At 48.0% G+C, this 26,011-nt stretch overlaps 1 protein-coding gene across 3 annotated transcripts in view; it reads left to right on the forward strand.

Annotated features, from left to right (window-relative positions):
• The window catches only part of LOC140365192 (disks large-associated protein 4-like), a 36,447-nt gene extending 14,733 nt beyond the window's left edge, over positions 1-21,714 (forward strand). The window contains exons 3-15 of one of the 3 annotated variants that reach the window (XM_072451463.1): positions 429-720; positions 1,812-2,047; positions 5,658-5,774; positions 7,435-7,603; positions 9,244-9,523; positions 12,545-12,845; positions 14,962-15,199; positions 15,727-15,827; positions 17,096-17,302; positions 18,555-18,841; positions 19,522-19,613; positions 19,702-19,845; positions 21,453-21,714. In XM_072451463.1, the coding sequence (XP_072307564.1) occupies positions 429-720; positions 1,812-2,047; positions 5,658-5,774; positions 7,435-7,603; positions 9,244-9,523; positions 12,545-12,845; positions 14,962-15,199; positions 15,727-15,827; positions 17,096-17,302; positions 18,555-18,841; positions 19,522-19,613; positions 19,702-19,845; positions 21,453-21,689 (2,701 nt within the window). In that variant the 3' untranslated portion in view covers positions 21,690-21,714. Of the gene's footprint in view, positions 1-428; positions 721-1,811; positions 2,048-5,657; positions 5,775-7,434; positions 7,604-9,243; positions 9,524-12,544; positions 12,846-14,961; positions 15,200-15,726; positions 15,828-17,095; positions 17,303-18,554; positions 18,842-19,521; positions 19,614-19,701; positions 19,868-21,452 lie in introns of all 3 variants that reach the window. The other 2 variants (XM_072451465.1, XM_072451464.1) reach the window with 2 other exon arrangements.
• Positions 21,715-26,011: the final 4,297 nt, after the last annotated feature.

The raw sequence follows: 26,011 nt of genomic DNA on the forward strand, positions 1-26,011 counted from the left end.
TCTTCTCATCGTTTTGAACATCGTCGTCTCAAAGCTCTTGCTAGGTGCGCCAGTTCTGTTAGCACGCACGTTTTAGCTGTGCAAGTGTGTGTTCTCTTCGCTGTAGTACGACAACTCTAATGCCTTTAAACTCTAATGCCGTTAAACTCTAATGCCGTTAAACTCTAATGCCGTTAAACAAGTCCTCATGAAGAACATCACAGTCACAAACTAGCATCAACCACACTCACCTTTTAGTTGTCATTGGGCCATGAACGCTTGGATTGATCACAGGCTCTTGAAAATGTCTCGTTTAAATCTGTTTTCTATTTCGTCGAGTTCTCGGACCCTCTGAACGGCGGGTTGTGCTTGCTAACGTGTGCGTGGTGTTTGCTAACGTGTGCGTGGCGTTAGTGTCATGGCCGTGTGTCCTTCTCGTCCCGTCACAGCCCTCAGCAGAGATACATCCACAGCGGCTACAACACCATCAGCTCGTCCAAAAGCAGCGGAGACATGAAGTTCTCCGTCCCGGGCCGAGGGGAGCCGGGGCTGGGCCTGGGGTCTCTGGGTGTCGCCGATCAGGACTACGTCAAAGGAGGCTCCTGGTCGGCGCTGACCATGGGACAGCCGCCGCGTCAGCAGCTCCTCCAGCAGGGGGCGCACACTCTGGACCGGTCCATGTTCAAGTCCAAGTCCTGCCAACAAGAGCTCAGCACCAACTACCTGCAGGTCGGGAGGAGGGTGAGTGCGTCCAAAACCTGCACACGGGGCGCCCAAGTGTCCCAGTGTCCCCTGTCCTTAGACAAATGTCCCAGCCTCCTGTGTCCTTAGACAAATGTCCCAGAGTCCTTAGTCAAATGTCCCAGCATCCCCAGCGTCCCATGTCCTTAGACACATGTCCCAGCGTCCCGTGTCCTTCGACCCTCCTTCTCGGCTAGAAAAAAACGACAAAACCCCTTCAGATATCCAGAAAAATGTGATCATCAAAAAGAGCAGCTGTCGTATTTGGAAGACAAAGTGCAAAGTGCAATTAATTAAAAAAAAAACCTCTTTAATCATTAACAGCCTATAGCGGTGATTAGCCAATCAGGAACCTGCATAAACAGTCCGTATAACGAACGTAACCAGGAAAAACAAACTCTTTTACATAGAAAACAGAGAGAACCATGCTTTGCCGGTGGTGCAGTGGTTTAAGGCGTTGCACATGTGGTTGTTCCCGTGGGTTTGATTCCGACCATTTGGCCATTTGCTGAATGTCTATCTCTCCTCATTTCACATTGCAACTGTCCAGCCAAATAAAGCCTTTGGGCCAGAAAAATCTCTCAAAAGATAAATAATAATGTATGAGAAGAATGAGAGTGGAGCTTAAGGGCATAAAGTCCGGGGTTAGGGTTAGGGGTTCCTACAACCCTGAACGTGCACCATCGCCCTGCAGCTGTTAGGGTTAGGGGTTCCTACAACCCTGAACGTGCACCATCGCCCTGCAGCTGTTAGGGTTAGGGGTTCCTACAACCCTGAACGTGCACCATCGCCCTGCAGCTGTTAGGGTTAGGGGTTCCTACAACCCTGAACGTGCACCATCGCCCTGCAGCTGTTAGGGTTAGGATTAGGGGTTCCTACAACGCTGAACGTGCACCATCACCCTGCAGCTGTTAGGGTTAGGGGTTCCTACAACTCTGAACGTGCACCATCACCCTGCAGCTGTTAGGGTTAGGGTTAGGGGTTCCTACAACCCTGAACGTGCACCATCGCCCTGCAGCTGTGGTCCTCCTGGTCCTGGCTCAGATCTGGGCCCTTCACAGACCGTTCATTTCATCTTTCTCTCGCTGCAGCACGACTGGAGCAGCAGCCTGGGCCGGGGCCAGGCCATGGGCGGGGCCATGGGCAGGGCCATGGAGATCCCCTGTCGGCGCATGAGGAGCGGCAGCTACGTGAAGGCCATGGGCGACACGGCCGACAGCGACGACTCAGACTTCAGCCCCAAACCTTCGCCCAAGTGCTCCGCCCGGAGGCAGAGTTACCTGAGAGCCACACAGCAGAGCCTCAGTGACCAGCTGCCCCTGAGGAAGTACGTCACCACTACCTTTACTAAAACTTATACTACTACTATTACTGCTACTACTACTACTACTACTACTACTACTACTACTACTACTACTACTACTACTACTACTACTACTACTACTACTACTATGGCTATTACCGCTACTACTGCTACTACTACTGCTACTACTGCTACCTACAGTACCTAAAGCCTCATTTCAACTGGCTCTTTTCCCAAAACAGTTCTGTTCATCTCGGCCTGTTCTCTGCTGCGTCTCCCAAACCCGAATGACACTTTTTACTCTTGAGGTCGATCTGAGCGAGTCACAAAAAGACGCTTAGTAATTCCAGTGTGTGTGTGTGAGGGGCGTGGCTAAAGCTAGCGTGCACAGGAAGAGTTTTGCCTCATTTCTTTGACTTCTCTCAAAGCCTCTACGCCGCGTTTGAACCTCTCTTTATGTCATGCTTTGGCTTTGGATCATGTCAGACGCTTTATGACCTGGAAATATCAGATTTTGGCTCTTGACAAAGCGAGTGCCGTGCGGCCATAAACAGGAAACGGCTGTTGCTATTGCGCTTTGCTAGCTTTGTGTCGCCAAGGCTCGACGTATAAGTTAGCATCAGTAGAAATACGGCGCTTTTAGTCACGTTTTTGTAACTTTTTGTTGCTTTAAGTTTTTGTCACATTTGGTCACTTGAAGTTGCATTTTGTCACATTTTGTTGCCTTTAGGTGCTCTTTCTGGGGCTTACTTTGTCTCCCTGTTGTGTTTTTGTTGCTTGTAGTCCCGTTTTGACACTTAAAGTTGCGTTTGTGTTTCTCTGCTTTTTGCCTCTTGTTTTGGCCTGAGTCTTGCGTTCTCTCTGGTCCAATCATCTGGCTGTGCTGTGGAGCTCCTCCCCCTGAGCTAAAGTCCACCTGGGGCCCAAGAGCCAGACGCTTTGGGACCTAGAACCTCTCAGGGGCCACTTTGGATCTAAGACACGGACCAGAGACTTCAGAATGAGACACTTTAGGACTGAACTGGACCAAACTGAACCAGTGGAAACATGGATCATGTGGTCTGTCAATCAGGTTTAGAGCATTTAACAACGACGTCGGTGTAATCCCTCATTTGTCCAGGCGTGTTCCATTGTAGAAAAAGCTTCAGTTGTAGTCATCTGGACTCAGTTTGAAAAAATAGACGTTTCGACTCTCATCCAAGAGTCATTGTCAATAAAAGAATTTAGATCGAGAACTCCGATATTAATACTGTTCTGTGGTAAGACCCGCCCATTGGGCGGAGCCTTCCTGAAGTAGCAAGAGTTGTTTGTTTCAACAGAAACTCCTCCCCTTGTATCTACCGAGCTAGCCCATTAAGAATTTTATTTTTTATTTTATTTTACAGCCACTGAAACGGCAATTAGGAACAACAAAATGACTGAATCGGAGGCTGCAGACCTGAGGCTACGTGTCACAGCGACTCTGAAGAGTGCCAAACCACCTCCTTCAAATATCACATCTGAAGAGAGAAAAGCACTTTCAGCACTAGAAAAAGATCATAGCATCAACATCCTCCCAGCAGACAAGAGACGTTGCACTGTGATTCTCAACGCAGCTGATTACGAAGCCAAAGTCCACACCCTCCTCGAGGACACGACCACATACGAGCGCTTGAAAAGAGATCCGACCAGTGGCTACAAGAAGAAAGTGATAGACTGTTTACAAAGGCTGGAAAAAGAGGAAGCGATAGACCGGCCTCTGTATTACAGACTGTATCCTGGTGAAGCCATGCCCTGCATTTATGGCCTTCCAAAAATACACAAAAAGGATGTTCCACTCAGACCCATAGTGTGCAGCACAGATTCCATCACTTACAATGTGGCCAAGCATTTAACAACTATATTGGCTCCGCTTGTGGGGAATTCGGAACATCATGTGGAAAACACGCACAACTTTGTGGATAAAGTGAAACATCTCCAACTGGACCCAGATGACCTCATGGTTTCATATGATGTTGTGTCCCTGTTCACCTGCATCCCGACCCCCGATGCAGTAGCAGCAGTGAGGATCAGACTGCAGGAAGACACCACCCTACAGGAAAGGACCAAACTGACACCTGAACACATATGTAAACTGTTGGACATCTGTCTGAACACCACTTACTTTCAATTCCGGGGACAATTTTACAGACAGATTCATGGCTGTGCCATGGGCTCGCCCGTCCCTCCCATAGTGGCCAACCTGTACATGGAGCACTTTGAGAAGAAGGCACTGTCCTCATTCTCAGGCATAGCCCCAAAACTGTGGTTTCGCTATGTCGATGATACTTTTGTAACAATCAAGAAACAAGAGCTGGAAACCTTCTCTGATCACATCAATGCTGTGGACCCACATATCAGGTTTACAAGAGAAGACGCTAAGGAGAATCGCTTGGCCTTTCTTGATTGTTCCACGATCAGAGGAGAGGACGGGAAACTCCAAATAGAAGTATATAGGAAACCTACACACACGGACCAGTATCTGCTCTTTGGTTCCAACCACCCACTACAGCACAAGCTGGGGGTGATCAGAACCTTACAACACAGAGCTCAAGGTGTGCCCACCAGCTCAGAGGGCAAGAAGAAAGAGGAAAAACATGTCCGAAATGCCCTCTCAGCCTGTGGTTACCCCGCTTGGGCTCTCAACAGAGTGAAGAGAACCAAGAAGCAGGACAAAAGGGAAACTGAACAGAGAAAGAAGGGTGTTTCTATCCCTTATGTGTCTGGCCGGAAAAACTGCAGAGAATTTTTAGACAACACGAAGTCCCTGTTTATTTTAAACCAGGAAACACTTTAAGACAAAAACTGGTTCATCCTAAGGACAAGTTGCCGACTCAAAAACAGAGCAATGTAGTTTATTCGATCCAATGCAGTGAAGAAAGTTGTAAAGAACGGTACATAGGTGAGACTAAACAGCCTCTACACAAGAGGCTTTATCAGCACAGAAGAAATACAAGTTCAGGACCTGAGAGTGCCGTGCATCTCCATCTTGAAGCCTCTAATCACTCGTTTGAAGACGGTGAGGTGAAGGTTTTAAGCAGGGAGAAAAGATGGTTTGAAAGAGGAGTCAAGGAAGCTATTTTTGTTAAAAAAGAAAGACCTTCTTTAAACAGAAATGGAGGGCTAAGATTCAATCTCCCTGGTATCTATAATGGTATACTGAACCCCTGGAAAGGTAGAGGACCAGGACCAGGACATTTAGATGCTAATCAGGTACTCAGGGTGGTTGAACCAGGGTCTCATAAAGACAAAGAGGATTCTAATAGCTCATTAAAATTCTGAATAGGCTAGCTCGGTAGATACAAGGGAAACAAACAACTCCTTCTACTTCAGGAAGGCTCCGCCCAATGGGCGGGTCTTACCACAGAACAGTATTAATATCGGAGTTCTCGATCTAAATTCTTTTATTGACAATGACTCTTGGATGAGAGTCGAAACGTCTATTTTTTCTAACTGAGTCCAGATGACTACAACTGAAGCTTTTTCTACCATTTAACAACAACACAAAGACGTCCAAAGTGCTTCATATTAAGAACATATAAAAACATAACAAGGTCAGCCGAGGTTAAGTGCACAAACCTCAGCTAACACTCTGCCCCCTGGTGGTGACGAGCAGCAGCAGGACGGTGGACTTTGGGTTCCTTCACGGACACGACCTGGATGTTCTGTGGTCGCCGGTCCATCACCAGCACCACAGTGTGGCCCTGCACCAGCTGGGCCGGTCCATGAGCAGGTCAGTGAGGCTCAGAGAGGCAGAGGAGCAGCGGCTCAGAGGGGGCAGTGCTCTGCTCCTCTATCAGTTAGCAGTTAATATAAGTTAGCATTCATCTAGATGAAATAAGATGTGTTAAGGAGTAAGTTCATCCCATGTGTCACTGTCAGACTCATTCAAACACGTAAGTTTGTCATGTGACATTTATCAGGTTTTCACATAAAGGTAAGTGGCTCTGGTGGTCAGGAAATAACTTTATGCATGTTCAGAATATCAGTTTGTAAGTGTACATTTGGAGTTATTCAGAATAAAGTTCCTTTAGTCAAATCTAATGAATACGTCTTGGTTTTTCATCATGTTATTTAGGCTCTGAACTGCACAGTATTTGTGGGAAAACTATAGATATTAGTCATTAGTCCTGATTTAATGCAAACGGTGCAATTAAAGTCAAGTGTGTTTTTACACTATAATATAATGTATGTATTTTTCCCAACAATTCTGGTGGTTTTACATGTCACTGAGTTCATTGCACTAACCAAAGGTGGATGTGAGAAAGTGAGTTAGTGTTCTTAAACCACTGTACATACAAAAGAAGTGGTGGTGTAACCTATCCTGTGAGCTAATGCTAATGCAACAAATCATGTTTAAACTTGACTCAAAAGTCTGATGTTTAGTCACTTCCACCTATGGATACTGTCTCGCGTTGGCAAAGGTTCTTTATTCTGTCAAATGTACTTGTTTTAAACCATGTTCTTGTTTGAGCTTTGGGAACGACAACATTCTGCAGCAGGAAACATCACCATAGAAACATGATCCCAAAGCACGGCAAGGATAAAGACCCTTTTCTAAACCTACAATATTATTAACATCAGGATGAGGCGGAGCTGGTTTGTCATGTGACCCTCACGATCAATACAGAGCCCCAGAAGCTGTGGTCAGACCTTGACCCGTGCTGTGCCATGTGACTTAACGAACCGTCATGAGCTCCGTGTTAAACTTCATTAACATTTGTTGCCCGAGTTTTGAGATGGAAAATTGTTCCAAAATCGGACGGGTGAGAAAAACTGTAACGCAGCAGTAAATCCTCTGACAGCTCTTCCTCCTCTTCTTCTTCTTCCTCCTCCTCCTCTTCCTCCTCTTCTACCTCCTCTTCCTCATTTTCCTCTTCTTCTCATTTTCCTCTTCTTCCTCCTTTTCCTCTTCTTCCTCCTCCTCCTCCTCCTCCTCTTCCACCTCTCCCTCCTCCTCTTCTACCTCCTCTTCCTCCTACTCCTCTTACACCTCTTCATCATATTCCTCCTCTCCCTCCTCTTCTTCTTGCTCCTCTTCCTCTTGCTCCTCTTCCTCCTCTCCTTCCTCCTCCTCCTCTTCCTCCTCCTCCTCCCCTCTCCCTCCTCCTCTTCCTTCTCTCCCTCCTCCTCTACCTCCTCCTCTACCTCCTCTTCCTCCTCTCCTTCCTCCTCCTCCTCTTCCTCCACCTCCTCCTCCTCTCCCCCTCTCCCTCCTCCTCTTCCTCCTCTTCTACCTCTTCCTCTTCTTCCTCCTCCTCTTCCTCCTTTTCCTCTTCTTCCTCCTCTTCCTCCTTTTCCCCTTCTCCCTCCTCCTCCTCTTCCTCTCCCTCTCCCTCCTCTTCCTCCTCCTCTTCTACCTCTTCTTCTCCTCCTCTTCCTCTCCTCCGCAGCTGTCTTCCGTCCCTCCAGGAGCTGTCCTCTCCTCATGCCCTGGACCAGACTCACCCTTTGGGGGGAGACAGGCTGGACTCTCTGGGAGGAACCGTGTCGTCTGGATGGGACGACGAGGATCTGAGAGAAGCTGTGAGCTCATTGGCTCGTCGCAGTCACATGGGACAGGTACAGTAGATGTGGAGGGCCGTCTCAGGGCAGCTGTGGCTACAGAAAGAGCTTGTCCTGATGAATCAATAATGCAGTGTAAAACATTTAAATAAAGATAAAGAAATGCATTTGAAACTGTTTTTATAAAAGTCCATATGACGGATTCTCATGGTGTTTAATTATGTTAGTTTGATGGGGAGATTAATATTTATAACATTAATATTATATCATATATATACTCTTACTTGAAGACAGTTTTGGGATTCTCTCCCACATCAGGCTCCATCAGGGATTATTTATATTCTAGATTAAGACTAATACAGTTTTACCAATTACACTATATTAGTGATGAAAATCCAAAATAGTTTTTTCTTTTTTGACGTTGTGATTCCACAGCATCAGTGTCTGTTATTTACACGTGTTGAGAGTCTGTATCGTTCAGAGAAACATAAAATACATTGAGTGTTTGAAACCGTCTGATCGAGGCTGCAGCTTTGGTTTGTTTTCAGAACAAATCATTAAAACTAAAAAGAAGAATCTGCGTTTGATGGTTTGCATTTGTGAGTCTAATATTGTTGCCATGAGGATTTTAGTGGCGGCATCATTAACTGCATCCACATTTAAAGCAGCTCATTTTCAAGAGTTGAACGGCTAAAGTGTTTCTCTTTTAAACTGGCCTGTTCTGCTTTAATGGACACATGAAGAAGACACAGTGTTCTGCTGCCCTCTGCTGCCCTCTGCTGGCCTCTGCTGCTCTCTACTGCTCTCTGCCGGCCTCTGCTGGCCTCTGCTGGCCTCTGCTGCCCCCTGCTGCCCTCTGCTGCCCTCTGCTGCTCTCTGCTGCTCTCTGCTACCCTCTGCTGCTCTCTACTGCCCTCTGCTGCTCTCTACTGCCCTCTGCTGCTCTCTGCTGCGCTCTGCTGCGCTCTGCTGCCCTCTGCTGCCCTCTGCTGCTCTCTGCTTGCCTCTGCTGCTCTCTGCTGCCCTCTGCTGCTCTCTGCTGGCCTCTGCTGGCCTCTGCTGACCTCTGCTGGCCCCTGCTGGCCCCTGCTGCCCTCTGCCGGCCCCTGCTGGCCTCTGCTGACCTCTGCTGGCCTCTGCTGCCCTCTGCTTGCCTCTGCTGCCCTCTGTTGGCCTCTGCTGGCCTCTGCTGCTCTCTGCTGCCCTCTGCTGCCCTCTGCTGCCCTCTGCTGGCCTCTGCTGGCCTCTGCTGGCCTCTGCTGGCCTCTGCTGGCCTCTGCACAAAACACAAGCCATTATTGAGTTATTATAGTTCTGCAAGTGCTTCATTCACTTTTCAATAGAGATGAAACTATAACTAAAATATGATGCTATCGTATCGTCACAATAATAACGTGACATATTCTAAGATCATTTTAAGAAGAACAAAACATGAAATAAAGCACACGGTCTGGTATTTTCAAAGGACAGAAACACAAATGTTTAAACCCTTTTATATTGTCAACATTAAGCTTGTCACACATGTTAGAGCGCCCCCTTGAGTGGCCCCGGTGTGCACCACATTCATTTTGTTTACTTCACACACACTTTCAGCCTGAGCGACTATGTTTGTGAATCCTGTTCATTGAAGTAAATGTATCAGAGCCTTACTTCCTGTTTCGGGGCCACAGAATGTTCATGTTCCCTTTGGTCCTCAGCTGCGGGACTTGGACAGTGGACGGTTCGAGGACCACAGCTCTGAGTCCACCTTCAGAGACTCTCGGTCCCAGTCCCAGGACTCGCCCCCAGACCTGCCCCGGGACCTGCCCCGGGACCTGCCCCCAGACCTGCCCCGCCCTTCCTGCTTCCGCTCGCGCAGCCACAGTTACCTGAGGGCAATCCAGGCCGGCTGCTCCCAGGATGAAGACTCACTGTCCCTGGACTCCACGTCTCCACCGCCCACAGAGAGCAGCGTGCGGACGTACAGCACCAGCACAGGTGAGACTACACCACCCACAATGCACCAGCACAGGTGAAACTACACCACCCACAATGCACCAGCACAGGTGAAACTACACCACCCACAATGCACCAGCACAGGTGAGACTACACCACCCACGATGCACCAGCACAGGTGAGACTACACCACCCACGATGCACCAGCACAGGTGAGACTACACCACCCACGATGCACCAGCACAGGTGAGACTAAACCACCCACGATGCACCAGCACAGGTGAGACTACACCACCCACGATGCACCAGCACAGGTGAGACTACACCACCCACGATGCACCAGCACAGGTGAGACTACAACACCCACATTGCAGTGCAACCTCATCAAAAAGTGTCCCTGGAGATGTTTGTGAGAACAATTAAAAATGTAGCTGCAAATGCCAATGATCGACATGAGAGGAGGGTCCCCAACGAGCCTCAATCTTCCCATGGTACTTTCGTGCCTTCTCCTCACCTTTACGTTACTTAAATAGAGGCAATATTGTTGACTGAACATTTTGGGTAAAGTTTTTCATTTTCATTTCATGTCAATTTTAAGTTCTTGATTATTTTTCTGTATTTTTCTTTGCTTTCCTTCCATTATTTCCTTTATTTAAACCTTGATTTTGACCCTGGCTTCAAACATTGACCCCTTCAAACGGCCCCTCCTCCCCTTGATCACCTGCCACACCTGCCACACCTGCTCAGATCTCTCGGCCCAGTGGACTCAGTGGAAGCAGCAGTTCGACTCATACCTTATGGCCACAGGTTTGGACAAGGCCCCCAAAGAGAAACAACTGGCTGTTTTACTGCAGAGACTAGACCTGCACCGGCCCCCGAACAAGAAGAGGACAGGTAACAAGGGACAGAAAAGACCCCTCAGACCTTTTTAATCATGAGGCAGATCAACGATTAACAAAAAGACTTTAGGTAATTTAGTAATTCCAGGTTTGTGTGGCTCCGGGATGTGGCGAAAGTAAACAGAGAGTTTATTTCACTTCATGCTTTTCTGTTTCTTTCTGCTCTTTGCTTTTGGCCTGAGTCTATGTTGGCTCTAATACAATCATCTGGCTACAACGTCTTGACTGGGCTCCTTTGCTCATGTCTGGGGGGCAGGGGGCGTGACTGGGGGGTGTAGGGGGCGTGTCAGGGGGGATAGTAGGACCAATGGCAAATTGTATGTAGAAGAATATCATACCATTTGTGGCCATACCAGTTGTCGTTCTGTCCCCTCACTTTAGACACCATGAATAGTTCCTGATTGTCTAATAAATATGGCCAATGGTTCCAAGTAAGAAGCGAACAACAGAGGGGACCAAGCACAACCCTGTGTCACCCCTTTTTCCAAAGTCAGTGAGTCTGTCAAGTGACCGTTAATTTCGATTCTTGGTGCTGGGCCATCGTAACGAGCCCCAATATTTTGGGGGGGATGGGGGGTAAGGGTCAGGCTGAAGAAGGCCATACACACCTAACACCATACATACCCAACACCATATATACCCAACACCATACATACCCAACACCATACGCACCTATATACCCAACACCATACGCACCTAACACCATACACACCTAACACCATACACACCTAACACCATACACACCTAACACCATACACACCCAACACCATACACACCATACACACCCAACACCATAGACACCCAACACCATACACACCATACACACCCAACACCATAGACACCCAACACCATACACACCCAACACCATACACACCATACACACCCAACACCATACACACCCAACACCATACACACCCAACACCATACACACCATACACACCATACACACCATACACACCCAACACCATACACACCATACACATCCAACACCATACACACCTAACACCAAACACACCTAACACACCTAACACCATACACACCTAACACCATACACACCCAACACCATACACACCCAACACCATACACACCTAACACCATACACACCTAACACCATACACACCTAACACACCTAACACCATACACACCTAACACCATACACACCTAACACCATACACACCTAACACCATACACACCTAACACCATACACACCCAACACCAAACACCTAACACCATACACACCTAACACCATACACACCCAACACCATACACACCCAACACCATACACACCTAACACCATACACACCTAACACACCTAACACCATACACACCTAACACCATACACACCTAACACCATACACACCTAACACCATACACACCTAACACCATACACACCTAACACCATACACACCCAACACCATACACACCCAACACCAAACACCTAACACCATACACACCTAACACCATACACACCTAACACCATACACACCTAACACCATACACACCTAACACCATACACACCTAACACCATGAACAGTGCAGGGAGAGCTGTTGACCTCAACTTGGGATGTTGTTGGACTGTGGAAGAAATACTCTCATCAGTCCCACCATCACGTTTTCCAGGTCAAAGTAGAGACCGGGACTTGTCCATCTCCTGAGCTGAAGTGAGTGAGGTGGTCAGAGCTCTTCTGTGGTTCTGGGGGTGGATGAGAACCATCCTGAGTATCTAAAGTCTCTGGATAGGGAGGGAAGTCTAGGAGTCCCTGCTGCCCCCGCGACCCTGGATAAGTGGAAGAAGATGGATGAGCCTTTAATTAAAGTAACCAAACAACAGATGTAGTGGTTTCAAGGCCCTTCAATGCCACTAGCAGGTGTAACTGGCCCTTATGGTGACAGATATAAGTGGTTCTGGTTGGCCTGGAGTCTACCAGTCCTCAACTGTGTCAACTTAGGCAGTTTTCTATAATTAATTGCATGAGTTAACACGTTGACTTTACATGCCGAGGTTAAATGTTTCGGATGAGTCTGGTGAAGGTAAATGGACTTTAAAAAACACTTCCTGTCGTCTCGGGTCACAATATTTAAGGAAAAAGGTTTGGCTAGCGTAACACGGTTGTTCCGACTGTTCCGTTAGCGAGCGGTAACACAAGACTTTCTCTCTCTGCAGTCTCCACCTGCGTCTCCACCTGTAAGCGCACGGCCCCGCCCCCCGTGCCCCCCCGGACCACCTCCAAACCCTACATCTCCGTCACGGTCCAGAGCAGCACCGAGTCGGCCCAGGACACGTACCTGGAGCGGGAGGAGGGTCGGAGGTCGGAGGTCACCAGCCAGTCCAGCCAGGCACACAGTAACTCCTCCGACAGTCTGGACAGCACGCGCGCCAACAGCCTGGCACGTGGCATCAGGAGACCGCCGCAGATCACCGCCGTCGCCAGGGAAACCAACAGGGAAACCAACAGGGAACACAGGTGAGGAGAGGTGAGGGCGGGGCCATTTCGAAAACACATTACTGACCCAACTCTTTTCACAATTCAGGTGCATTTAACACGTTTAAATCATAATATAAGCGATGATATAAGTGCCTTGCTTGTTTCCATCCTCTTTTCTGGTATGATGGTGTATGACTGACATGAGACACAATACTTCCACTTCCTTTATTTACGTTCTCCATTAAAGGTGTAAAAATGACAAAACAATCACAACTTGACTTTTGAAGAATCAAACGTGTCCCTTATTTTAAAAAATGGCCTGGACATAGCACACCACCCAGGACCATGGAGGACACGCCCACTCACCAGACCACTCCACTTCCTAGTTTTGTAGAACGCGTCTACCTGGATTTAGTGTGACATCTAGTGGCAAAAATACTATTCTGGTGCAGAACAAAAGCTTAGAGACGGCTGGTGTGGAGTATGACCTGGCAGAGTGGATCCTGGACTACCTCACAGACCGACCCCAGTTTGTGAGAGCCCGGAACTGTGTGTCTGACACTCGGACCTGCAGTGTGGGGGCGCCCCAGGGCACTGTCCTCGCGCCCTTTCTCTTCACCCTTTACACTGCAGACTTCAGACATGACACGGACAGCTGTGTCCTGCAGAAGTTCTCTGACGACTCTGCCATCATCGGACTCATCACGGACGACGATGACGCGGAGTACAGAGGACTGGCGCAGGACTTTGTGGACTAGTGTCAGCGGAACCACCTCCTCATCAACGCGGGGAAGACCAAGGAGATGGTGGTGGATTTCCGCAGACGCCACCCCACTGCCCCCTCACCAGTGAACATCCAGGGACGGGACATTGAGAGAGTGGACTCATACAAGTACCTGGTGTTCATCTGAACCACAAACTGGACTGGACTCATAACACAGACGCACTGTACAGGAAGAGCCAGAGTCGGCTCTACCTCCTGAGGAGACTCAGGTCTTTTGGAGTGACAGGGCCACTCCTGAAGACCTTCTACGACTCTGTGGTGGCATCAGCCCTCCTGTATGGTGTGGCCTGCTGGAGCAGCAGCATCACAGAGAGGGAGAGGAGGAAGTTGGACAGAGTCATCAAGAAGTCCAGCTCCGTCCTGGGCTGTGCTCTGGACTCGGTGCAGGAGGTGGGGGACAGAAGGGTCCTGGCTAGATTCACATCTATGCTGGACCATGAGTGTCACCCCCTGCAGGACACTCTCTCCGCTCTGGAGAGCAGCTTCAGTGAGAGACTGATCCACCCTCGATGTGTGAAGGAAAGGTTCCGTAGGTCTTTCCTTCCTGCTGCTGTCAGACTTTATAACAAAAACTGTTAGTACTGAACACTCGCAATACTGACCTAACCTAATACTGATGTGCAATTCTGTCATATGTGCAATTGCTGTTGGAATTCATGTGCAATTACTGTGAAATTCATGTGCAACCTATGTGCTGTCGTGACACATATTCATGTGCAATTACTGTCGGGATCACATGCAATGGTATTTATTTATTTATTTATTTATTTGTCAATGGGAGTTTTTATTTATTTATAGGAGATCTTCTACTGAAAGTGTTTTTCAGACTTCCTATAAGTGATCTGTTCTTCTGTATCTACCTCTGTATCTACCTGCGTTGCACCAATGAAATTTCCCCATGTGGGACAATAAAGGAATATCTTATGATTGGATATATTGTGACTTTGGATTATCACAGTATTTCCGTTATTGTCACGCCCTCAAACGCAGGTTAAAGGACAATTATTATGCATTATTTGGCATCTCATCTTTTAAAACTAAACTTTTTTTTTTAACTATAAAAAACATACTTCGGTACCCTCAAACGTTTCCCACGCTACAAATGACTTTGGGGTCCATCTGGAAATATCATTAGTGAGATAAACAAACGCTAGCATAGCCCGACATGCTAATGCAGCCACGCAGTTGTAATAATCGGGTTATGACGGCAGAAACGTTCAGTACAAGTGTTTTTTTTTTAAGTTCTGAAGGAGAGGACTAATCAAACAAGTGTGAATGAAGCAAAATGTCAGGTATGTTTTTGATTAGGAACAATGTTATCAGAACTCTCACTTGAGTCATGTTTTTCTCGTTTCCGTCCCCGTCTGCCAGAGAAACTTTAACCCAAAGAGAAACGAGAGAAGCCATGACCCACCGAGAGAGCCGGGAGCCCCTTGCCCTCAGCAGAGCCCACGCTGCCACGGAAACCACCAACTGTGACAGCGCCGCCAAAGCAGCTAAAGCTAGCCTGACACTAACGGGAGTGGCTAAAGCTAACGTCTCGCTAACACCGGAGGAGCTGCAGGAAGCACCGGCTCCGAGAAGGAAGCTGTCCTCCATCGGCATCCAGGTACACCAAGTACACCAAGTACACCAAGTACACCAAGTACACCAAGTACTCCAAGTACTCCAAGTACTCCAAGTACCTTACAGAACAGGAAAACGTGTTACAATCACAATATAAACCAATAAAAAGCTAAATGATCATTTAAAAGAGCAAATGCACAGAAAAACAGAACGGTTTTGAGCCGACATCTGAACATTTATCTAGAAATTATTGAAATACTTATTTTTGGATTAGTCTAATTTTAGTCAACATAATGTGTACTTTAGTTATAGTTTAAGTCAACTGGAAGATATCTTTTTAATTTAACAAAAAATTTAATTGTCAACCAAATGTTTGTAATTTTAGTCATCATTTTATTCATTAAGATATCTTTTTTTTTCTTAGTTTTGTCCCAAAAAATATTACATTGATCAAAACTATGAGAAAATATTTCTTCAGCAAGATTAAAGCTGCTGTGGAGAAGGGAGGGCATCCAGGTGAAATGATGGTTCTCTGGGAGATACGGTCCTGACAAAGTGTCTGACCTTCAGGTGGACTGTCTCCAGGAGGCCTCTGGCCCCGCCCCCCAAGAGGACACGCCCCCTCTGAGCCGCTTCCAGTCCATTGGGGTCCAAGTGGAAGACGGCTGGCAGTGAGTAACATTCGATTTATAATTTGAAGTTAATGTAACTGTAATGACAAAACATAAAATCAATTATGAACCAAATCTGGCATTTTCAAAAGACCGACACAAAAATGAGACAAACTAAATCATATCTGAAGAAGCAAGAAAATCATTTCATAGACGGTCACACTGTACAATATATGACTTGAATAGAAGTAAAAGTATAGTGTCAGAAAGTTACTGTAACTGTAACTGTAGTGCCACCTGTGGGTGAAGTTCAGAGGTCCATAACCAGCTCCATGGAAACAGGAAAAACAGCCCAATTCACACAATACAAGTGTGCTTAGCTTAGCTCTGTGTGCCCGTCTGCTGCTCTGTGTGCCCGTCTGCTGCTCTGTGTGCCCGTCTGCTGGTCCGCGTGCCCGTCTGCTGGTCCGCGTGCCCGTCTGCTGGTCCGCGTGCCCGTCTGCTGGTCCGCGTGCCCGTCTGCTGGTCCGCGTGCCCGTCTGCTGGTCCGCGTGCCCGTCTGCTGGTCCGCGTGCCCGTCTGCTGGTCCGCGTGCCCGTCTGCTGGTCCGCGTGCCCGTCTGCTGGTCCGCGTGCCCGTCTGCTGGTCCGCGTGCCCGTCTGCTGCTCTGTGTGCCCGTCTGCTGCTCTGTGTGCCCGTCTGCTGGTCCATGTGCCCGTCTGCTGCTCTGTGTGCCCGTCTGCTGCTCTGTGTGCCCGTCTGCTGGTCCGCGTGCCCGTCTGCTGGTCCGCGTGCCCGTCTGCTGGTCCGCGTGCCCGTCTGCTGGTCCGCGTGCCCGTCTGCTGGTCCGCGTGCCCGTCTGCTGGTCCGCGTGCCCGTCTGCTGCTCCGCGTGCCCGTCTGCTGCTCCGCGTGCCCGTCTGCTGGTCCATGTGCCCGTCTGCTGGTCTGCATGCCCGTCTGCTGCTCTGTGTGCCCGTCTGCTGGTCCGCGTGCCCGTCTGCTGCTCTCTGTGCCCGTCTGCTGCTCTGTGTGCCCGTCTGCTGGTCCGCGTGCCCGTCTGCTGCTCTCTGTGCCCGTCTGCTGCTCTGTGTGCCCGTCTGCTGCTCTGTGTGCCCGTCTGCTGGTCCGTGTGCCCGTCTGCTGGTCCGTGTGCCCGTCTGTTGGTCTGTGTGCCCGTCTGTTGGTCCGTGTGCCCGTCTGTTGGTCCGTGTGCCCGTCTGTTGGTCCGTGTGCCCGTCTGCTGGTCCGTGTGCCCGTCTGCTGGTCCGTGTGCCCGTCTGCTGGTCCGTGTGCCCGTCCAGATAATATTTGTGATGTTTGTTGCAGGTTGAGTCGCTCCAGCAGCATGACATCCAAACAGGAAACCGACTCTGACACTCAGGAAGTCCCACCCCCTTTATACAAGCCCCAATTAAAACCCTCAGAGAAGAAAGTGATGGTCAGCTGTGGCAGCCAATCAGTGGCTCAGGACTCTTTGGACCAGGAGGAGCCCGTCCCCTCGACTACGCCCATCACACGACAGATCCTCAACAGGTGATGTTTTTAGGTGTGTTTAAGATAAGCAAAGAAAAGAAAACGCCAAATGCATGATGGGAAATGCAGTGAACACGTGAGCGGGCGCTGCACGTAAGGGAGGACCTGGTGGCAGTGGCAGGTATTGACAGGCCAATACTTGCAGAGGCAAAAACATGGGCCTGGGAGGAGCTCGGGGGGGCTCAGGGGGGGCTCAGGGGGGCCCTGGAGGACGGACACTGATAATAATAATACATTTTATTTTTATTGGGTGTGTTCCAACTACAGAGGGATCACACTCCTCTGCCTCCCCGGTAAGGTCTATTCCAGGTACTGGAGCGGAGAATCCGACCGATAGTCAAACCTCGGATTCAGGAGGAGCAAAGTGGTTTTGGTCCTGGTCGTGGAACTCTGGACCAGCTCTAGACTCTCCATCGGGGGCTCGAGGGTTCATGGGAGTTTGCCACAGTCACATGTGCTTTGTGGATCTGGAGAAGGCTTTTGACCGTGTCCCTCTGGTGTCCTTTGGGGGGTGCTCCGGGGCGGTTCGGGGCCCTTTGCTCAGGGCTGCAGGAGCTGTTGGTCTCCTCAGGGCTGCTCTTTGTCACCGGTTCTGTTCATTGTCTTTGTCAGAACCGTAGAAAATGTCCTTTTTTCAACAATAAATAGAAGTAAATCAAAATAATTTTGCTGCAGTGAAATGCTTCACTTTTCTAAGAACTAGGACAGAGTAAATAAAGTCTTTTGATGCATCAATAAATTACTTGTTTGTAGTGACAGAAGCAAACTGTGGCTGAACATGGATCTATCAATGAGAAAACACTTCCTCTTTTATAATTCCAGGCCGTCATCAGTGTGTGTATTTGTGTGTGTGTGTGTGTATATATATATATATATATATATATATATATATATATATATATATATATATATATATATATATATATATATATATATATATATATATATATATATATATATATATATATATATATATATATATATATATATATATATATTAATATATATATTTATATATATATATATATATTAATATATATATTAATATATATATATATATATATATTAATATATATATATATATATATATTAATATATATATATATATATTAATATATATATATATATTAATATATATATTAATATATATTAATATTATATATATTAATATATATTAATATAATATATAAAAATATTAATATATATTAATATAATATATAAAAATAATATACTGTATACACCTGCTCCACAGATCTACCACTCGGAGCAGCTCGGACTCCTTCTCAGAGAGCCTGGACCCTAGTCTGGACCCGGCCCTAGACCCATCCTGCCTGCCACCTCCGGACCCCTGGCTGGAGAGCACGGTGTCGGGGGGTGGAGGAGCTCTCATCCAGGGAGGAGCAGGCGGTATGGGGGGAAACCTGTGTCGACGCGACGGCCAGTGGTTCCTGAAGCTTCTGGAGGCCGAGAGAGGGCGCATGGAGGGCTGGTGTGAGCAGATGGAGCAGGAGACTCAGGACCACCAGCTCTCAGCAGAGGGTAAGACTCAGGACCACCAGCTCTCAGCCGAGGGTAAGACTCAGGACCACCAGCTTTCAGACGAGGGTAAGCCTCAGGACCACCAGCTCTCAGCCGAGGGTAAGACTCAGGACCACCAGCTCTCAGCCGAGGGTAAGACTCAGGACCACCAGCTCTCAGCCGAGGGTAAGACTCAGGACCACCAGCTCTCGGACGAGGGTAAGGCTCTGGACCACCAGCTCTCGGACGAGGGTAAGGCTCAGGACCACCAGCTCTCGGACGAGGGTAAGGCTCAGGACCACCAGCTCTCGGACGAGGGTAAGGCTCAGGACCACCAGCTCTCGGACGAGGGTAAGGCTCAGGACCTCCAGCTCTCGGACGAGGGTAAGGCTCAGGACCTCCAGCTCTCGGACGAGGGTAAGGCTCAGGACCTCCAGCTCTCGGACGAGGGTAAGGCTCAGGACCTCCAGCTCTCAGACGAGGGTAAGGCTCAGGACCTCCAGCTCTCGGACGAGGGTAAGGCTCAGGACCACCAGCTCTCGGACGAGGGTAAGGCTCAGGACCACCAGCTCTCAGATGAGGGTAAGGCTCAGGACCTCCAGCTCAGGACCACCAGCTCTCTGACGACTTTTAGAATGCTTTTTCCGTCTGGCAAAGGGATCGATGCAAATGAGCTTTTCTCTGTGCTTTTCCGGGTGTAGTTCTGGGTAAAGTGCGCAGTGCGGTGGGCAGCGCGCAGCTCCTCATGTCGCAGAAGTTCCAGCAGTTTCAGGGACTCTGTGAACAGAACCTGGTGAGTGTCGTTTTTATTTCACTCAGTCACATTTGATTTATAGACAGACAAATAATGGAAAAAGGTGTTGTTTTTTCCCCCCGCTCAGGACCCGCTCTCGTCCTCACGTCCCTCACTGCAGGACCTGGCCGGGTTCTGGGACCTGCTCCAGATCTCCATCGAGGACATCAGCCTCAAGTTCGACGAGCTCTACCACCTGAAATCCAGCGAGTGGCAGCCCCTCGAGAGGAAGGTACTGCCCCCTGCTGGCTGGGGTAGGAAAGCCGCCGCACCGGCCCCTCCTCCCTCCACCACACCCCTCCCCCCCTCCCCTGACGCTGCTGCAGAAACAGAGATCCACACGAGCTCGGACAAATGGAGACGGGATCTTTATCTCTTTTTGAAACGTTTCGGCTAGTTTAGATTTGGTCCCTTTGTGGGTCAGTGGACGTCCCACTCTGACCAGGACGAGACCCTTGACCCAGTCTCACGAGACCCCTGACCCAGTCTCACAGCGTGTCCCGTCTGAGTGTGTCCAGTCTGAGGTCGAGAAGGTGTAAGACGGATTATGTGAGGAACTGTAAGCGCTGCACACTCATGACTGAGCCGCTCAGTGGCAGAGTGGCGAGCACTTATGCCAGGCTCCATGTGCACCACAGCTAAAGACCACCTGACCAAGACCACACCTCGGACTAACGAGGACTTTGTATTCACAGCTAAATCTTTAAAACTAAATAGATCTAAATGCGCCTAAACTACAAAGAAAAGATAATTGTCCTGAATTCATGTGATCTGAACTTGTGTGTGTGTGTGTGTGTCTGTTTGTGCAGCGCGTAATCCCCGAGGGCCAGCACAAAGGGGCAGAGCACAGCGCCCCCTTGAGACATGCATGGACACTGCAGTGAACAGCGCCCCCTTCTGGGCTCTGTTAGACATGCATGTCGTCTCCTCTGTGACAGTGGGGCATGGCCTGGACTCAAACGAGGCTTTTGCTGCTTGTTGTCGTTGTGCTTGTTTGTTTGTTTGTTTGTTTGTGTGTGTTTGTTTATCTGTTTGTTGTGGCACTGTTTAGAAAAGCAGGTTGGACAAACTGAGTGAAATATTCTGCTAAATCCTCTTTTCCCTTGTGTTGCTCCTGATGTTCCCTCTCCAAAGCACAATTTTTTTCTCACTGAATGATGTTGTTAGTGTGAAGTCCGGAAGTGCTCCTCTGTGTTTTTAAAGTCCACATGTTCAGAGTTGGTTGAACCTGCTCCTCCCTCCAAACAGAACCACAGTCTGTCGAGTCTCTGTGTGTCTTCTGCTGCCGTTGTCGTCGTGAACCTTGTCTCCACTTTTCATTTCGGTCCAATCATTTGCATCAGGTGTGTTTGTTCTGAGCTGAACCCGAGGTACAGGTCAGATCTGTGGAGAGGCCACTCACAGTAGGAAGCTGTTTTTTCCAGGGAAATCTGAGCAGTAGTGGAACGTTGTTAAAGTGCTTTTAAACAAGGCGTTTAAAAGCACAAACGATGTTGACAGGATCCTCGCTCTTTGTTCAAATTGAGCGAAAAGAGTTATTTGCAGCGTAACTAGAGTCAGCGTACAACACATTTAATGCCATACTGTGGAACAATCCGGGCAATCTCCACCTCTTCTATCGGCGCATTTACTCTAAGCCTTAGACAAAGTGCAGCTCAGTCCAAACACTCCTAAATCCATGATCTTTTCACTTTTGAACAAAACAAAAGTCTTTTCATTTTCCTCTCCAAATGTTCAACGCGTCTCAAATGTTTTCTGTACTCGTCTTTCGTGTGCAAAAGCGCTGTCCCCCTCGACCCGGCGCCTCCGGCTCCTCCCTCACTCTCTGCTTATCCCCAGGACCACCAACAGAGGGCGGCGGCGGCGGCGGCGAAGAAGCCCGCTAAACGTCGCTCGTCTCTGGGTCGAGAGAAGAGCGTGGACCTTTCGTCCTCCGGCAGCGCGGATAAGCCGAGGCAGGAGGCTCGCAAACGCCTCGTCACGGCCAAAAAAGCCACTTCTTTTCGGCAGAACTCGGCGACTGAGAGCGCGGATAGCCTCGAGATGTACGTCCCCGAGGCCCAGACCCGGCTCTGAACCCAGAACCCAGACGTGAACCCAGAGCTGGACCAAACGGACCCGCTTTCTGACAACTTTCTGAGCCCGAGAAGCATCGAGAAGAAGAAATCGGATGCATATATTTTGGACGTGTGCGGCTCAGAGAAATCGAGCGCTTGCAATAAAAGGAAGAGAATAAACTTTTGAATATATAAGAGACTTTTGACGCAGAAGTTCCTCGTCGGATGCTGCCAAAGTTTCACTGCAAATGAAAAAAAACACAAGAGTTAGAATGACTTGAGGACCTAGTTTATGTTAAATATCTCTGCAATTACTGGGCCCATCCACGTGAAACTAAAAGTGACCCTAAAGCGTCTTTATTTCTTCACAACGGCTTCAGAATTCACTCCAAAGACGTGAATTTTGTCAGTTGAAAGGACTTTAAACCATAAGATTAATGCGACACTGACAATCCCAAATTAATAATTAGAAGGTTCAGCTTTTGTGGCGCACACATTTGGAGATTTCGTTCCAAAACTGTGAATCTCATTAAACTGTGTGTGGGTTGATGAAATGTTAATGATGCAGAACTTTAATACGAAGTCTTTTGGATTGTAGACATTCACAGTGATTCTCTGGCCGTCGCTCAAACTCGCGACGCTCGTCAAATCAAACGTTGCGTCACAAACAAACGAAAGTTTATAACAACTTGTCTATTTTAGGATATTTAAGTCTCGTTAACGCCGATACGTAAAAGAGTTTGTTTAATGTCTCGAGATTCTTATCAAAAGCACGAGATCAGAAATCTCAACTTAAAGCGGCTCTACCCGTTTTTTGTCCAAGTGGTGGCAGGACTTGTTTGGCCCCGTGCAGATAATGGGCCGGTGCAAAGAAGTAAACAGGCTGGTAAACAGGCTGGTGCCCCCTCTCCGGCCCATAATACATAATGGGCTGGTGCAAAGAGGTAAACAGGCTGGTAAACATGCTGGTGCCCCCTCTTATGGGCCGGTGCAAAGAGGTAAAACAGGCTGGTGCTCCCTCTCCGGCCCATAATACATGTGCACATTTTATTACCTGCCAAAGATCAGAAAGGCCAAACAGAAGCTTCCGTTGTGAATCCGACGTCCCTCCTTGTGTCTCTGTGTGCGTGTTACCTTACCCTTAAACTGCGTGTTATTTATGAACATCAAGGTTGTTTCAGTATGATTCTCTTGTCCACAGAGGATGATACTGTGACCCGTGTTTTGCTTTTAAGTGCGCTAGTTTCCAAGTTACAATTCTGGCCGTTCTTCCCAGAATGCGCCACGCCACGCCCCCTCAATCCGCTTCGCTCCGCCTCCCGTTTTGGCCTGGTCACGCTTGACTTGACCCCGCGCTCTCGGCAGAGGGGCCGACTCAAGGTGCGACCGTTACCGGCGCGCTCAGATCAGGGGCCGTTTCTAATTAAGAAGCGTTTTATCGTCCCGAGTACAAGGATGTGTGCCCTTAGCATGCTAGTAGCTGTTGGCATGCTAGTTTTTGTTAGCGGCGGGAAAAATCTGCTCCGAAAGTTTGAAAAGCGCCAATGAACTTGGCACGTTGAATAGTTTGGACACAAGTGAGGAATAACTGTGGACAAAGAGTCAGCAAACAATTTAACATGAACCAGTTTTGTTTTTCTGGTTTTGGGGACGGTAAACATCCGGTACGGCGCCTTTAAAGGTCGGTTAGCCGTTAGCTGGTCAGGTGAACGTCCTCTTTGACACAATGTTAAATAAATGACAGAAATGGCTTAACATATACGTTTATTTTCTTCAATAATGTGCGGCTTCACTGTTCATTTGTTTGTGACGCGTTCGGTTTGACTAAACTCGAGGAATAAAAGAACGTCACGCGAACGTCTCCGTTTTGGCCAAAGGTTCTCCAAATGTCGCAGATAAACAGGAAGCTGAAACCTGACGATTTAAACTGTTAGAAATGTGGTCGAAAAGTGGCATTGGCTACACGTGTTTCCCTTTTAATTAGACCGATCTTCAGATGTAAAACCCATTTAAACCGGTCAAAATGGCCCAAATTAAGTTATTTTAACTCGTGCGGCTTTTCCTGTTTGCAGTGTATATCATGAATAATAATAAGTTCTGTGAATATATCTTTTAGAGTCCTTAAAGACTGTTTTCTTGTTCAATCTTCTCGTGAGTCGACAGAGACACTTCCTCTTCGTCCCAGAGCGGCGGCCATTTTGTAGCTTTGCACACTGCACCACTCTGAGGCTGACCCGGGCCTGCACTGGACACGAGAAACTTTATTACACTCCAATCAGACGAAATGTGTACGTTGTTCATAACACGGCGCTTAAAAAGAGGAGGAACAAACAGTAGAACTTCTCAGGGGGACATTTGGAGACCACTTGAGGCGAGACGCTGCAGCTGGAAAGGAAAAGGTCATTTTGCGTTACATTTTTCTATAGTTAATGTGAAAATGTCAGAAAATTTTCAGAGCTTCACATTGGGATAAAAGTTCTTGATTTGATGAAGTTTGTCCTATAGCTCTTTATTTCCAAATCAGAAAGGAGAAAAGACCTCGTCTCCACAGTGCAGGCCGTCTACTTTTATGTCTTCCTTTAGTTCTTTGTTTTGACTCCGAATCAGGGAAAGACTCTCTGAGGAAGAGCGGAAGAGGAAGAGCAGAGGAGGGGGAGGAGCAGAGGATGAGGAGGAGGGGGAGTAGAGGAGCAGATGATGTGGAGTGGCAGAGGAGTAGCAGAGGAGGTGGAGCAGAGAGGAGGAGCAGAGGGGGAGGAGGAGGAGAGGAGCAGAGGATGAGGAGTGGCAGAGGAGGAGGAGGAGCAGAAGAGCAGAGGAGGAGGAGCAGATGAGGAAAAGTGGAGGAGCAGGGAAGGAGGAATTGGTTTAGACCTGGTTTAGTCCTGGTTTTGACCTGGTTTAGTCCTGGTTTAGACCTGGTTTAGTCCTGGTTTAGTCCTGGTTTAGACCTGGTTTAGACCTGGTTTAGTCGTGGTTCAGTCCTTGTTTAGACCTGGTTTAGACCTGGTTTAGTCCTGGTTTAGTCGTGGTTCAGTCCTTGTTTAGACCTGGTTTAGTCCTGGTTTAGTCCTGGTTCAGTCCTTGTTTAGACCTGGTTTAGTCCTGGTTTAGTCCTGGTTTAGACCTGGTTTAGTCCTGGTTTAGTCTTGACTGATACAAATATTTTGATTTTTGCTGCTTCTCCAAAAATGTGAGTTCTTTTTGTCATAAACGCCTCTTTAAGTGCTTTTAACAGCGTCAGCAACAGTTTCATGTTCAATGAACCGACTCTTTTCACTTCTGTTTCACTCTTTAGCTCTGTTTTATTTTACAAAGTCCATTTTTACTAAAAGATACAGATATTAAATGAATATATGACCGACACTGTGTTGTTTTTCATTCAGGTAAAACACAAGCAGCCCTTTCCAGTGATGACCAGAACAAAGCTAGCAAAGCACGTTAGCAACACAAAGCTAGCAAAGCACGTTAGCAACACAAAGCTAGCAAAGCATGTTAGCAACACAAAGCTAGCAAAGCGTGTTGGCAACACAAAGCTAGCAAAGCGTGTCAGCAACACAAAGCTAGCAAAGCACGTTAGCAACACAAAGCTAGCAAAGCGTGTCAGCAACACAAAGCTAGCAAAGCACGTTAGCAACACAAAGCTAGCAAAGCACGTTAGCAACAGCCGTTTCCTGTTTATGGCCGCACGGCACTCGCTTTGTCAAGAGCCAGAATCTGATATTTCCAGGTCATAATGCGTCTGACATGATCCAAAGCCAAAGCATGACATAAAGAGAGGTTCAAACGCGGCGTAGAGGCTTTGAGAGAAGTCAAAGAAATGAGGCAAAACTGTTCCTGTGCATGCTAGCTTTAACCACGCCCCTCACACACACTAGCTTTAGCCACGCCCCTCACACACACTAGCTTTAGTCACGCCCCTCACACACACTAGCTTTAGCCACGCCCCTCACAAACACTAGCTTTAGCCACGCCCCTCACACACACTAGCTTTAGCCACGCCCCTCACACACACTAGCTTTAGTCACGCCCCTCACACACACACTGGAATTACTTAACGTCTTTTTATGACTCGATTCAAAAATAGAATTCAGGTGGATTTAGGTTAGATTTATTAACTAAACATTTGTTCTGTTTGTCATTCTCAATCTGTGAATCAAGACCGGGAACTCAGATATTTATCCTACTCTGAGTAGGCCCTGCCCCCCGGACGGGACCACCTGATGAAAAGGTGTTTTTGGTTTCACCAGAAACTAACCCTCTTTGTTTCCTCTCAGTCCTTTAATGGGTTATCAGCCTCCTATTGTCCCTGGCTCACTCTCTCCCCTCCCTGTGTAACTG

Source organism: Eucyclogobius newberryi, unplaced genomic scaffold (assembly GCF_026437365.1).
Source record: "Eucyclogobius newberryi isolate DKJ021-1_F unplaced genomic scaffold, fEucNew1.0.hap1 SCAF_19, whole genome shotgun sequence".
Taxonomy (NCBI): Eukaryota; Metazoa; Chordata; class Actinopteri; order Gobiiformes; family Gobiidae; genus Eucyclogobius; species Eucyclogobius newberryi.